This window comes from Xyrauchen texanus, chromosome 33, assembly GCF_025860055.1.
Source record: "Xyrauchen texanus isolate HMW12.3.18 chromosome 33, RBS_HiC_50CHRs, whole genome shotgun sequence".
NCBI classification, from domain to species: Eukaryota; Metazoa; Chordata; class Actinopteri; order Cypriniformes; family Catostomidae; genus Xyrauchen; species Xyrauchen texanus.
In genome coordinates this window covers 28,293,704-28,309,611 of record NC_068308.1, presented here as the reverse complement: position 1 = coordinate 28,309,611, position 15,908 = coordinate 28,293,704, and the positions used below count along the sequence as shown (strand labels likewise).

The following is a 15,908-nucleotide window of genomic DNA, read 5'->3' as shown; positions in this document are numbered from 1 at the left end:
AGGTAGTTTGAGACTGACCACCACCGGAACAATAACCTTGGTGACGATAAACTTGGGCCCAGTTTACATGAGTTGGAGTGGAATATCTTAGGTCTTTAGAGGACAGCGAAACATTCTGCCTACACTGGGGCCTTAGCCAAACTCACCATAGCTCCCAGCTGTCGATAGAATTCTGCCCAAAAAAGTGACACAATTTGGGGGTCTCTGGCGATGGATGCAGAAGACGTTGTTAATGACTGCTACCACTGTCTCCCTCGCTGAAGGGGGATAAAATGAGCCACCTTCAAGAACCAGTACACTACAGTCAAAACAATGGTGTTGCCATGGGAGGTGGGGAGACCAGTTACGAAATCGATGACTATGTGCGACCAGGGTCTCGAAGGGACAGGTAGCGGTTGGAGGAGCCCAGCTGGGGGTTCACAGGATGTCTTATTAGTCACAAAATTGGGGCAAGTGGCTACAAATCAATGTACATTCTGTGCTAATGATGGGCACCAGAATTGCTGTCTAATGAGTGTCTAAGTGCGAGTCGCCCCTGGATGACAAGTGACATTGGATGAGTGACCCCACTGTATGACACAGGTTATAAATATAATCTAGGTTCCTATGATCTGTCTAGACCACGAAAGGTACCCCCAAACCCTCTAACAAATGATGACACTTGACAATGGCGAGTTGTAGTTCCTAATAAACCTCCAATAAAAATTAGCGATCCCCTGAAACCTCTGTAATGCCTTGTGAGAATCTGGAATTGGCCAATCGGAGACAGCTTTAACCTTAGTCGGGTCCACGAGCACTCGCTCAGACGTAACAATGAACACAAGGAACAGAAACGAATGTGCATGAAAAGTGCACATTCCGCCTTCATTCAAGCCAATTCTCTTACAGATGAAGCACCTGCCTGTCATGTTGCTGACATGTTGCATTTAGCCCTGGATATTCTGGGAGAAGATCAGAATAGCATCATGATTGACAAGCACAAAATGATCAACCATGTCTCTAAGCACATCTTTTATAAGCTCCTGGAAGACAGTGGGGGCGTTGACCAATCCGAATGGCATACACAAATATTTAAAGTGCCCCCTATGAGTGTTAAAAGCCATCTTCTACTCATCCCCCTTCCTAATCTGGACAAGGTGATAAGCGTTGTGGAAATCCAACTTCACAGAGACAGACTTTCCCTGTAAGAGTTCGAAGGCTGAGGACATCAACGTTAAAGTATAGTGATTCTTCACTGCAATGTCATTCAGCCCCAATAATCTATACAGGGTCTAAGCGAGCCATCCTTCCTCTCTGTGCAACGAAACACAAGACTAGACATGGGAAACAGCAGAGTTAAGACTCTAACAATAAGGTCTCCAAGCAAGAAGAGTGTTGGTTGACCAATCTAAGTGTGGGTTGTGCATTACAACCAAGGATGCCCCAGCACTACCAGTGCCGACTGGATAAGGTAGAAGTATAACTGCTCTGTATGATTCCCAGAGAAAAGGTGACCGGCTTTGGGGATTGAGTGATGATGGACAGCAGCGTGCCACTTGGGGTGTGGGCAGTCTTTCCAACTGGGCCATTGGAAGTCGCCACTTAGAAGCCGATTCGTTATCAGTAAAGTTCCCTTCAGCTCCAGAATCAACCAAAGCGGAAACCGTGTAACAGGCAGATCAGCCAGACAGCCAGGCCAGGAGAAATGTCCGAAGTCTGGGGATGGGGGTTGTGCTTGTCAGTAGCCCCTCTCCTACTGATGAGCAATGTCTTTTACCGAACAGGAAAAATCTGAGATGATCAGAGGTAGCACAGTAAAAACACAGTCCATTACTGAGATGTCGCTGTTTCTTCCTGCCTGAGATTTGAGTTCTAGCGAATTGCATAGGCTCAGTGTTGGGCCGTGATACTGGCAAGTTGGCTGGAGAGGCAGAATGGGTAGGATGGCCAGCCGCCTGGGTAGGAGGAAAGCAGAGACGAAGGTGGCGACGGCGAAGGGTCGCCTCAGGGATCAACTCAGATAGCCAAATCCATCAAGTCATTGAAATGCGGAGGCAAATCCAAAGAATAAATGTCACCCAGAATGTTGTCGGAAAGACCATGCAGAAATTGATCCCACATAGCGTGGTCATTCCACTCTCAAGAAGCAGCTACAGTGTGAAAATAAATCGTATAATCTGATACTCTGCGATTTCTTTGAGACAGTCCAGATAAAACCCTCGCTGCCTCCTGACCTTGAGCCGAGCGATCAAACTCTTGGCAGAGCTCCGTGGTAAAGGCATGATAGGAAGCGCAGCAGGGATGTCTGTTGTTCACAAGGCAGTGCCCCATTCACCAGTCCTTCCAGTGAGGAGCATAATAACACAGGCACCTTCATTGTATTTTTTATAAAATTGCATTTCTTCTAAATTGATCGGCATCAAAACAGCACGGAAATCTAATTACAGTGACCTTAAACTTCCTGAAAATTCATCGCCATAGATATGGTCACATGGGAGAAAATAAATATTTTTAATAGCTGAAACTAACCCTTTCATTTTACTCCAGATATTTTCTGATCAATGTTTATTTTATTTATTTTTTCCCAGAAGCCACAACAGAGCCTGTATGACATGGAGTTCTTGTTTGAGTTCCTTTTCACCCCACTGTCCACCTCAGGGCTGGTCTTTCTGTTTAGTCTTGCAGCAATAGCCTTGCTACATCTCAACACCAGGCCCAAACCACTGCAGCCACCCACAGACCTCAACCATCAGAGTGTGGGCATAGCGGTGAGTGCTTTCTCTAGTAACCCTTAAATGCATGGGAATTTTTTTTACATCTATCCATCTGTCTGTCTGTCTGCCTGTCTGTCTGTCTGTCTGTCTGTCTGTCTGTCTGTCTATCTATCTATCTATCTATCTATCTATCTATCTATCTATCTATCATGGGGTCATTGGTAGTGCAATGGTGAGACTTAATTGAGTCACTAGATAGCATAGCAAAAGCGACTGAATTATGAAGCTGCACTCAGGAATGTGACTCTAAAAAGTCACAAAGGGGGGAATATGTAGGAGATTTTATCAGTTATATCTGACATGTAAACATTGTTAATTGTACCACAGTTATATCTGACAGGCAAACATATAGTTGGCTGTATGTGCATGAAGGCCTTAAGAACGTGTGTTCTATACATGTGTGACATTTTAAAGTGTGCAGAGTAAGCACTACGTGTGGGCTCTCATGACTGCTTATGTGTGACATTTGAAAGTTTGCAGAGTAAGCAATACATATGGGCTCTCATGACTGCTGGGAGAAAAATATCCCTTGCAAAGATGGTTCTGTAACTTCCTAATTTGGTCAGACCAGAGTTTGACCAAATAATGCATGTTTAAAAAAGGATAAGCCCAGCCTTGTTTGTGAAGATGTATTTAAGTGAATGAAAGCCAGAGTTAGTTAGTTGCTCTGCAGGCCGACTCGGCTTTATTGGTTGCAATAAAGTGTAATATTCTGAAATCAAAACCTAAGAATTTGAGAGTGATTCTTTATAGATTAAGGCAAAAATCTACAACAATATCTGTCTGTCTGTCTGTCTGTCTGTCTGTCTGTCTATCACAAATGGATCTACAAAATGCTCAGATAGTGTCATATTTTCAAAACATTTTCAAGACAATTAGAAAATAATAGAATAAAATATATTTTGACAGATTTTGATATTTAACTTTTTATATATCAAAGAGAAAATGGAACAAATCAGGACAAATCTAGAACTGAAATTTCATGAGACGAAACAGGCACTAACTGAGTCTAAATTGATCCACAACTTACATCATTTTAGTAATACACCCAAATGACAATAGTTATTTCAAACTATAGCAAGTACAACACATACATTCATGTGATGTACTTGCTATAGTTTACTTCCATGTTGTTTCTTCATCAAATAGCAATGTCAAATATAAATCACGTCAATCACTGAAACAACAGCACCACCTCGATTAACTAATAGCATGTATAATATGTATGTGTACACCCATATGGAATACTGATATATCACCATTGTTGTTAATTCATTATTACACCAAGAAATCAACTTGATATAGTATTTATTTGTATAAATATAGCACTCATTTCTCTTGTAATAAATAAAGAAATAGATATCCTGTGATAGTAAACTTATCAAAAAATATTACAAAAAATAAGTGCAAATAAATGAATAAATAAGAAAGAAAAAAAGAAAGAAAGAAAGAAAAATAAAAGACACTCGTAAATACCCAGGGTCTCTAATGACCCCATACACTTTTTGTACTTAAAACTATATATTTATTGTTGCAATTTTGGCATTATTTTTGTGTAACACTTTATAAGAGAGATTGAGGACTATTAAAGAGGTGCGGGCACAACTCCAAAAATGGATGAGGTACAGGAGTGGAATGAGGTTCCGGGTCACTAAAGACCAGAGATATGCATTTAAGGGTTCAAATGTTAGCATGACTACTAACAATGAGTCAGATGTAGGATAAAAAGCTGTAATTTTTGGTTTGTTGTTTTACTGGCAGATGTGACTAGTTTTGGACTGCATAATCACAGCTTTCAGTGTTGCTTTCAGCTTTCAAAATTATGTAAAATTAAGACTACTTTAGTTGTCAGTGTCATTAATTTATTCTACAACTGAAAGTGTCTGATAACGGAGTTTACAGAGACAGTAAATTAGTTACGTTTGTATTCGGCTGGTCATGTTATCTCATGTGATTCCCTACAATATGTAATGTAAGTAAAGTTACTGGGACACTGATATAACGTAATTGTATCTCAAGCGATTCTATGTAATTTGAAACACATTTTGCAAAAGTACAATTTATATCTTTAGGGGTACAAGGTTTTCACATTGTTTCTTAGTGCACCAGCCATAACCATTTTAGCAGATTACATTATCGGTTACATTATCAGTCGAAAGATCAGTACATCTCTTTCTTTTAGATATACAGTGTATGTAAAGTGATAAATGGTTAAGAGATGGCATGTTTTTCACCCATCAGCAGAGTTAATAAGTTACTTGTTATAACTTGAGCAATTACAAAAAATGCAACTTAAGTTACTTTCGAAGGTAACACCTAGCATGTATACATTTAGTATGAAGGCATTCTGAGAAAATATATGATACAATAGCGCCATTTATTCACCATATATTTGCATAGTGCCCTTTGTATGAAACAGAATAAATACATTAGAGATCCCATTTTAAAATGCAATAAATACAACTGTATTTACTGTACAATATATGTAGAGAAATTAGCTGATGTGCCAAGCTCTGAATGCTGTCAGGAATAAAGAAAAAAATTATTTTGATAATAATAATTATTGTTTCTTTTTATAGTTCTACGTTTCTGGCAGTACTTAATAGTTTATAGCTGAATATATCACTGGCATTTGTTTTACAGGCAGGAGCTAGAAAATCAGCACTCATGAAAGATGACAACTTGATCTCGTACTTGCATAAGGATGCAAAAACTCTGTATGAGGTTTTCCAAAGAGGACTACTTGTCTCAGGTAAGAGGACATGTGCATTTGATTTGATATGATGTGACTCAGTATCACATTGGTCTAAGAGAAATGTATTCTCTATCATGCAGGAAATGGGCCTTGTTTAGGGTACAGAAAGAAAGGGCAACCATATCAGTGGCTGAAATATAAACAGGTATTTGTACTAATCACAAACATAATCTTGAGATCAAAACTAATGAAGGAAGACAAATTAAGTCTTTTTGTTCTAATCCTTGCCTCTGGTTGTCTCAGGTTTCCAACAGAGCAGAATTCCTGGGATCTGGGCTTCTTCATCGTGGTCTAAAGCCATCACAAGAATCATTCATTGGCATCTTCGCCCAGAACCGGCCAGAGGTGAGACATTAAGTCCATCTAGCCGTCAATCAAAATGTGCATTATATGCCAAACAAACAACACAGAATATATTGTACAAAGGACCCTAATCACATAACAAAAAGAGAGCTAATTACATGGACTATTTAAAGAGATGTGTCTTTGAGAATTGGTGTACATTTTGAGTTATGTTCCTGCAGCTAAATTGCTTGAGCATAAAACTAACAATGCCAAGATCATGGATTTGATTCTCAGGGAACACAGACTGATTTAATGTAGGCTATACCCTGAATGCACTGTAAGTCACTTTGGATAAAATCATCTGCTAAATGCATAAATGAAAATGTACATATACCAACCTTTCTGTCCTCAATTCAGTGGATTATCTCTGAGCTGGCCTGCTATACCTATTCCATGGTGGCGGTACCTCTTTATGACACCCTGGGGCCTGAGGCTCTGGTGTTCATCATTAATAGAGGTAATTAATCCTGCTCGTTTGGGTGCTTCATTAGAGGTGTTGGTGAGAGCAGCTTTACGAATAACACCTGATGAACTCCACTGACTTATAATCCTTCCACTCTTCAGAGAAATATGGCTTTATTGTTTTAGTTTTCCCCAGTGACCTCGCTACCTCGACCTTCTGAGTTCAAAACAATTATGATTTGCTTGGATTTGTACAGTTCTATTACCATGAGAGTCATTGTATTTATAAAGTGTGTAATTTTAATGTTAAAAATTTTCTCCTGTCACAGCTTTATGTGGATAAATAACTATAAGAAAGTCATTCATTGGTGGAATTACAGAATAGTGTAAATTATATGGCTCTGTGGTGCTTTCACAATGTTGCTCAACATGACAAGCTCAACCAATGGTGTGAGTTTGGGGCAGGACCTGTTTACAGAATAGCAGACAGAGGGAGTGTTTAGGAACCCTGTTTGAATTTTATATATATATATATATATATATATATATATATATATATATATATATATATATATATATATATATATATATATAAAATTCTGTTTGGTGCCGTTATTGGAACAAAGATTACTCACTGTACCTTTAATTTGATCTTTAATAAAATGCTATATTACCTTTATGTTTGCCGTATAATTCCCCTATTAAAAATGTTCAATACAAGTTAAGCATTTGTGGCATAATGTTGACTACCACAAAAAAATATTTCAACTTGTCCCTCCTTTAAAGAAAAAAAGCAAAAATCTGGGTTATAGTGAGGCGCTTACAATGGAAGTGAACAGGCAAATCGATAAACGCGCAAGTTTTAACAGAATAATTAAAAGGATAATTCACCCAAAAATAATTTACTCACCCTCATGCCATCCTAGATGTGTATGACATTATCTCTCTGCTGAACAAAAACAAACAAATATTTTTAGAAGAATATTTCAGCTCTGTAGATCCATTCAATGCAAGTGAATGGTGGCCAGAACTTTGAAGTTCCATAAAGCACATAAATGCAGCATAAATGTAATCCACACGAAAGGTGTGGGTGAAAAACATATCAATATTTAAGTCCTTGTTTTACTAGAAATTCTAGTAAAATTTCCTCCCTGGCTAGTAGGTGGCAATATGCACAAAGTATGCAAATTGCCAAAAACAAAAGAAGAATTTGAGGTGATAGTGAATGTGGAGATTTATAGTAAAAAAACAAGAACTTACCCACACCTATCATATCACCTCTGAAGATATGGATTAAAACACTGGAGTCATATGGATTACTTGTATGCTGCATGTATGTGCTTTTTGGACCTTCAAAGTTCTGGTCACCATTCACTTGCATTGACTGGACCTACAGAGCTGATGTGACTCAGAAGAAGAAGTATCACAGAAGAAGACAAAAAAGTCATACACATCAGGGAAGGCATGAGGGTGAGAAATTATGAGTACATTTTCATTTTTTAATGAAAAATCCTTTTAATATAAATGCTTTTTTAATGAAATTATAAGCTTCACATTTCTAACTTTCAACCCTCCAAACATTGTCCCCATTCACACCCATATAATTATTTATTTTTTTTAAAAGAAAAAGATGGACAAGTCAAAATTAGTTTTTGTAATAATCATAATTATTCCACAATTGCTGTTGATTGAGCTTAATTTCTATTAAACCCAGAATATTCCTTTAAGCCCATTTTCAATATGTATCCTACAGTGATTTTGTATTTTTTCTGATTTTAAAGTATATAATATTTTTTTATATTTTGTACATCTCTGCAGCAAAGATATCCACAGTACTGTGTGATAAACACAATAAAGCAGAAACTTTGTTGGCTAACTGTGAGAAAGGCCTCTCGCCTGTGTTGAAAACTATCATCCTCTTTGACCCCTTTGACACTGCATTGACTGAGAGAGGATCTAAGAGTGGAGTAGACATTCTGTCAATGAAGGATGTAGAGGTACACTGAAAGTTCTCTCTGATAATAAAATAATACTAAATAATAAAACAATGATACAAATATTTAAGGCTCAGATGTCTTGTACCATTTCAACAGAATATATTTCCAAAAAATATTCTTTTTTTTTCAGGCCTTGGGGAAAGACAACCTTCACAAGCCAGTTGTAAGTAATGGATTTTAAGGAATAGTTCACCTAAAAATGAAACGTTTTAAGTCATTTTACTCACTTTAATGTCATTCCCAAAGCTGTATGCTGTCCACCATGTTTACAAACACTATATTCCAAGACTTCTGAAGTTATAGTATGACTTTTTGTGACAAACAGACAAAATATAAGCAGTTATTCACAGAAAATCATACCTTACCAAGAATATTTATTTGGCAAATATTATTTAAAGTATATGTGTTATTTTTCCAGCCTCCAAAGCCAGAGGACTTAAGCATTATTTGCTTTACCAGTGGAACCACTGGTAAGTCAGATGCAGTGTCTTCTATTCTATTTTATGACACATAAAATATTATGAAACATTATGAAACAATGTAGTCTAGATTTATAGCTCTGAAGCCAGTGTTTAGAGAGTAGTGCGGTGTGTACTACAGTATGTATCCAACCAGAATGACCCCCTACTATCACAGGGTTTAACGTGGCAGAAAAATTTTAAATTCTCACACGCGAGACTTGTTCGCAAAATCCCCGCCAGGATGTGCAAAGGGACACTTTTGGCACCATTGTTAAGAAGTGAGTTATTATAATAAACATTATTAATGTTATTTGTATTGTATTTTTGATGTGTAGAAGGCGATTTAACAATGCAAATTTAATGGCAGCATTATAGCTAGGTTAGCTCTTGAATTTGTATATAGAAAAAAATGCTAGAATGTCAGCCTTTTGCACTTAATGAAATCTGTTGCTTCATAGATATTAGTTATTTAATTCTTTTCCTAAAAATCAATATTGAGACAGCAATACATTTAATCAATGGCGTTAACCCGTGTTATAATTGACCCAGCTAGTCTGCAGTGGTAGACTAATAAAGAGTGGTTCAATTGAAACCCCGTTCACTAGTGTAATGAAATATATATTTGCATATTTCGTTGTTTCCCGTGACCCTGTACACAGGATAAGCGGTTGACGATGGATGGATGGATGGATGGATTTCGTTGTTTTTAAATGATATATGTATGTGTTTAAGATCTAATTTTAGTATTTTCTGCTTCAGGTGATCCAAAGGGAGCCATGCTAACCCATGAAAATGTAGTTGCAGATACAGCCGGTGTGCTTCAGTGCTTTGAGGTGCTGTATGTCAGTGTGATGGCTACATGATTTATGCAGAGTCTCTACAGAGTGAGTGTAGGTTTTAATGGTGCATGTCAAACCCCTATTTCTACAGAATGTCTTTGTACCCGCTCCAACTGACGTGACCATCTCGTTTTTGCCCCTGGCACACATGTTTGAGAGAGTTGTACAGGTAAGGCACTCTCTCATATCTGGCACTCAGCATCATTTTTGATGAAACATTTCTGAAGATCTTTCTAATTTTCAATGACATCTACTAGAATGTTTAGATGGATTACTTGTACAGTCACTGAAGAAGCTCACTGAAGTGCTTGTTTTTATGTTTGTATACAGACAGTGATGTACGGTGCTGGGGGAAGAGTTGGGTTTTTTCAAGGTGATATCAGACTTCTACCAGATGACATGAAAGCCCTGCAGCCCACTATATTCCCAGTGGTTCCACGTCTCCTGAATCGTATTTATGACAAGGTATGAAAGTACATACAGAGTCACAGTCACATACAGAGTCAACATTATATTTAAGATACACTTTTAAATTTCATAACAAAATTCCATCAAAATAAATTGTGTAATTTTTAACTAAATTAAATACTTAAAATTTTTATTTTTATTATACTTTTTTTTTGTGTCAAAGATTACTCAATTTAATGTGATGGAATTTTGTTATGAAATTTTATAATGGACATTTTTTTTAAAGTTCATATATTTACGTATTGTTTACTTTAAGAAGCAGTTTTCTTAAGTTTATGGTTCACACAGAACATTTAAAGTATAAAGTTATGTATAAAGTAAAAAAAAGAAACATTCATACATTTAAACCAAAGGAAATCAGATAAATGTACATACAAATTTACAATTTTTTTTTCAGGAGTTACAAACACATTTCAAGATTTACATGTTTCAATTTCAGAACAAATTTCCATCAAATTGAATTGAGTAATCTTTAATCAATTTAATGAAACAAATCTTAGATATTATTAGTTTTACTTGTTTAATTTAGTTAAAGATCAACAAATTTAATTTGATGGAAATTGTTATGAAATTGAAATCATAAAAATAGGCTTTTTATTATTTTATTTTATTTATTTATTTTTAGTTTTTGGCATTATGATCCTAAGAGATCTGACAGTAAAAGGAAGGACTTTCCTTTTTTGGTCATGCTTTCCAGAACATTAAATCACTGTAGGAAGTAGACAAAAGTTTAATGAATCGTTCGCACAAAAGTGAAAAACAAACCAGTTCACTAAAATGAATCGGAGTTTCCTATGATTCGTATAAGAATGTGTTTGATTCTCATATTTGCATAGTGTGTTTATAAACAAGGGTTCATATGTACAGTATGTTGCTTTGGGAAAATGTTGAAATTCTGGGACAATCCTGGAAAATCATGGAAGGGTGGCAACCCTTTGCTATAGTGGTTGACAAGGCTTTGTTATATGATTACTTATGCTTTCTTACTTAGGATTACTTTGTTTTTTTAGTGTGTTTCTATGTGGTTTCTAGGTGGTTCTTGGGTGTTCAGAGTGGTTGCTAAGTGGTTATTTATAGGCCAAAGTTATTTAACCCTAAGTCAAATTTATTCAACCCCAAGTCAAATTTATTCAACCCCAAGTCAAAGTTATTCAACCCCAGGTCAAAGTTATTCAACCCCAAGTCTCTACAATATTCTGGTCTGTATATGACTTAAGAGGAAGTCTATTTTTGTCTTTTCAGAAGTCTAATCACTTTGAAAAGCAATAAGACAGATCTCCTCAACAAGCCGTATGATTTGAGGTGTCATTAATGTGAGAAATGCACCTAGATTTCATACTTTGTTCACTCAAATACTTAACCCTAAGCAAGCATCCTAATATTGCCTAGTAGCAGCTAACACTACTGACATATGCATTTCTGTTTTCCTAATTCTTTTACATTGTTACATGTACTCTTGTCTGTATTATTTGTTACTTACAGTACTAGGATGCTTCTATTCCAGTGTTTCATTGTCCCCTTTCTACTAATTTCTACTGCTCAGGTCCAGAGTGGAGCACAGACCCCTTTTAAAAAATGGCTTCTAAACTTTGCCATTGAAAGGAAACATTCAGAGGTGAAGCAGGGCATCATACGGAACAACAGCATATGGGACAAACTCATCTTCCACAAAGTGCAGGTATCTACAACAGATCCGATGGGAGGATCTTTGAATTTATATGAGGGTTTGTTTTTCTCCTCAGCAAAAAGAATGTAGTTCAAGTGAACAAGAGGGTTTTGATGGTAATAAGGTTTGATTGACTATACTGTGTGTTCCTGTGAGGTGGTTCTAGAAGCATTTGAATTGTCTTCAACAGGAATCTCTGGGGGGTCGTCTGAGGGTGATCGTAACAGGCGCTGCTCCCATCTCTCCCTCTGTGCTTAGCTTTCTGAGGGCATGCCTCGGGTGCCAAGTAAGACAAAAACTGTACTTCTGGTCCCACTTTCATACCTGATGGGAATAAGAGACCAAAAATATGAACTAATGAATAAATGAACTTTGTCTTGAGAGAGCAATGTTCAGATTTTGGATTCTATGCTAAAGTCCGCAATATTGAATATACATTATAGGCCTGCTAGAGGTTTCTAAAAGGGGTAATTTCAAAAATAAATGTTCTTGATCTTTTGAGATAAAAGAGCTCATTGTATGAAAACATACTGTAACTTTCAGAACTCATAACCCTCTACCAAGTGAAAAAAAGATTATTTATGGAAACGAAGTTGGAAAAATTTCCAAAAACTGGCTCGACAAATGTGTGAATCACCTACTGATGATTGTACTTCCAATGTCACAAATTAGTTTATTTTTAATCGGGTCCCTGATTGGTAGATGTTGGAAACACAGGCAACAAAATATATTTATAAATATATATTATTATAAACAGGGTTTGGAAGTAACAAAATACATGTAACGGGATTACTTATTTAAAATACAAACTATAAGTAATTGTATTCCACTACAACTACAAATTACATGATTAGAATTTAGGATAACGTTAGATTCAAAAAGTATTTTGATTACTGAAGAGATTACTTTGCATTTTATTGTAATTTGTTTAATTTAATATTTAGTCCTTTCAGATAGAAAACATTTATACATATAAATGATGTGATCCAAAGTGCATTTGATCAGTGGTGAAACACTTTCTTATGATGTGTTACATTCATACGAGCAGACAGAGAAGTACATTTAAAGTAAGTTTGGAGCAGAAGAAATAGAAATAAAAGTGTAAATTGTCAGCTTTATGCTAAGCTAAAATGCTATTTCTAGCCATTTTACATGCACATGTTATCAGGAACAATCATATTTTTTTTATAAAAAAAATTCACGTTGGATCAAAATTTTTTATTTTTCTATTAAGACCTTTGATATTAGGGCAAAAATCATATTCTTGATAATAATTGTTGTATTGTTGTCCTGTAAAAAATATCTAAAAATCCTTAAAAAAAAGATCAGTTAGATTAATCTTGTTTTAGGAACAACACTGCATAAGATATTTAGGTTTTTCAGAGAAGGTATTTTTAACTTGTGTATTTTGTCTTACTGTACTGTAATAGTCAAAACAAGTGAAAAAAAATGTACCAGTGCTGAAGAAGTAATCCAAAGTATTTATAATACGTTAGTAACCTTGACCAAACCCTGTTTACAGATTGTGAAAAAAGATCTGCTTTATTGTCTCTTCCATTCATTTTCTATAGCTGGTCAATTTTGACTGCAAAGGTAAATGCATCTAATGGAATTCGTTACAATTCACATTTTACAGCATGCATTCTGTAATATTTTGTGGAATACATTTCAAAAGTAACCCTCCCAACCCTGATTATAAATATATTGAAATCGTTATAAATGATAATAAACAGACCTATATTTTAATATAAAAAGAAGAATAAATATATATATATATATATATATATATATATATATATATATATATATATATATATATATATATATATTATCAGATAATATAATTCAAAGTCATCAAAGCAGGGTATGTGTAAATGTGTTACTAATCTGGTGTCACAGTGACCCAGAGCTGACCCATTTGTCCCTGGCCTGCTTTCCAGATATTTGAGGCATATGGCCAGACAGAGTGCACTGCTGCCTGCACTTTCTCCATACCTGGCGACTGGAGAGCTGGTGAGTTCCTGTGACTGATAATAACCTTTTTGTCAGATAACACTATGCACTAACTTCAATTAATCTACTCTTGATTTCAGGGCATGTTGGAATTCCTGTTTCTTGTAATTTTATCAAACTTGTTGATGTTGAGGAAATGAATTACTTCGCATCCAATGGTGAAGGGGAGGTAATGAAACATCATTTTAAAAATCTTATAACAAAATGTCATTACAACTTCTTATAGTTTTGGTGTTGTGTTTTTGTTTTCAGGTTTGCGTAAAAGGAAATAATGTGTTCCTCGGATACCTAAATGACCCAGAAAAGACAGCAGAGGCATTGGACAAAGACGGATGGCTGCACACTGGAGATATCGGCAAATGGCTGCCTGTGAGATACTTCTTTTAGAATGCAATATTGTGACATTTACCTTTTTATTCATTTTAATATTAGACACATTTTTTAATAATGCAACTTGAATGGAAAGAAATGTGTAGACCTTTTGTGCTATGACATGAGGAGGTAGCCAACAATACAAATAGAGGACAAGAACAAAACCTTAAAATTCCAAAATACCAAGGGACAGTATAAGAATAAATAACCTATGTGATCTTTAAATACGAGAACTCTAGAATGCTATCATATGGACAGCTAGCCAAACTAATAACTAATGTCTCTAGTGCATGTAAAACTGTATAGCAAGTTTGAAGTCATGATTTGTGTTCAATTTACCAGAGTGGAGTCTTAAAGATTATCGACAGAAAGAAAAATATCTTCAAACTGGCCCAAGGCGAGTACATTGCACCGGAAAAGATTGAAAATGTTTACATTCGGAGTGCTCCAGTTGCCCAGGTGTTTGTGCACGGTGACAGTTTACAGGTACTATATTCTATATTCCCAATTCTCCTTTATACATCAAATCCACTATTACTACAAACAATTTCCAAGTGCCATTATCATTGCATTGTGTTCTCTTAATTTATGTTACATTTCTGAGTGAGTCAACATGAAAGAACGCCTAATATGAAATCAGTTCCTTTTCTGTTACATATTTAAGTTTATTTTCATGTAATATTTCCAATATTATGTGTTTAGTCCTACTTGGTGGCCATAGTGGTGCCAGACCCTGAGGTGTTACCGGGTTTTGCCGAAAAGCTGGGAGTGAAAGGTTCATTTGAGGAGCTCTGTAAAAATCAGGTATGTGATTTATATAATTATAAAATATAAACATGCGTGATGTAAGAGCTAAAGATTGAGCCTAAGGAATATGTGTTTACTTCCATCCCAAGGCGTAGGTTTACTTGTGTATTTCGTCTATAATAATTCTACATACCTGTACACATATTACGTTAATGCACAGTAATCTGTTTTTTTACTTTTGAAGGAAATTAAGAAAGCAATCATCTATGACCTAATCAAGCTAGGACGTGAAGCAGGGTTGAAGTCATTTGAACAAGTAAGTCATTTTATGATACATTAGGCTATTTTTGGCAACTGTCACTATGAAAACTTTGCTATCTGTTGGCCATTTGTAGTGTAATATAAATACAGTATGTGTAGTTGAAAGTCACATGAAATAATCCTGGACAATACAGCCTGTTAAGGGCCTGCAGATTTAATACGTTATTCTGTTAAAAGAAAAAAAAGAAAAATTCTTTCAATTTACTTTGTTTTGTTTTCATGTCCTAAAGGTAAAAGATCTGTACCTGCATCCTGATATGTTCACCATAGAAAATGGCCTCCTCACTCCAACGCTGAAAGCCAAAAGGGCTGATCTCACCAAATTCTTCAAACATCAGATTGACAGACTTTATGCAATCATGTAGACCAACAAGAGAAATATATATATATATATATATATATATCTCCAGCCTCTGTGAGCAGTTGACTCTTGATAAAGGGCCAGTTTACTCTATGGACACAACAGAATGTTTTGTTATCGTGTGGTGTGACCCTAGTTCACATATTTATCATGCAGAGAATTGTCTTTGTTAAATGTTTTTCTATACTCCATCAAAGGTTAAATAATTTTACCTCCTGGAGAGAGGTAGCATTGTACTGTACTAACCTTCGTTAAATTAAACATTCTATACAATTTATACCCTAGAAACTTTCCTATTATCAGCCAAATAAACATTAATCCTTTCTCTGGATATGTACTGTAATTATAAAAAAATAAAAATAGCAAAAACATCCATAATTTACATATAAACCATAGAGGGATGATGTG

General features: G+C 35.7%; 1 protein-coding gene across 1 annotated transcript; it reads left to right on the top strand.

Moving 5' to 3' along the window:
• Positions 1-2,591: 2,591 nt before the first annotated feature.
• On the top strand, positions 2,592-15,515 carry LOC127626839 (long-chain-fatty-acid--CoA ligase 5-like). Its single transcript, XM_052102918.1, has 20 exons — positions 2,592-2,747; positions 5,397-5,505; positions 5,589-5,653; positions 5,752-5,853; positions 6,211-6,310; positions 8,074-8,252; positions 8,383-8,415; positions 8,671-8,722; positions 9,473-9,546; positions 9,644-9,721; positions 9,883-10,017; positions 11,564-11,698; positions 11,877-11,972; positions 13,627-13,699; positions 13,780-13,868; positions 13,952-14,068; positions 14,414-14,557; positions 14,774-14,875; positions 15,063-15,134; positions 15,370-15,515. The coding sequence occupies exons 1-20, from the start codon at positions 2,592-2,594 to the stop codon at positions 15,502-15,504; spliced, it is 2,046 nt and encodes a 681-aa protein (XP_051958878.1). The 3' UTR covers positions 15,505-15,515.
• Positions 15,516-15,908: the final 393 nt, after the last annotated feature.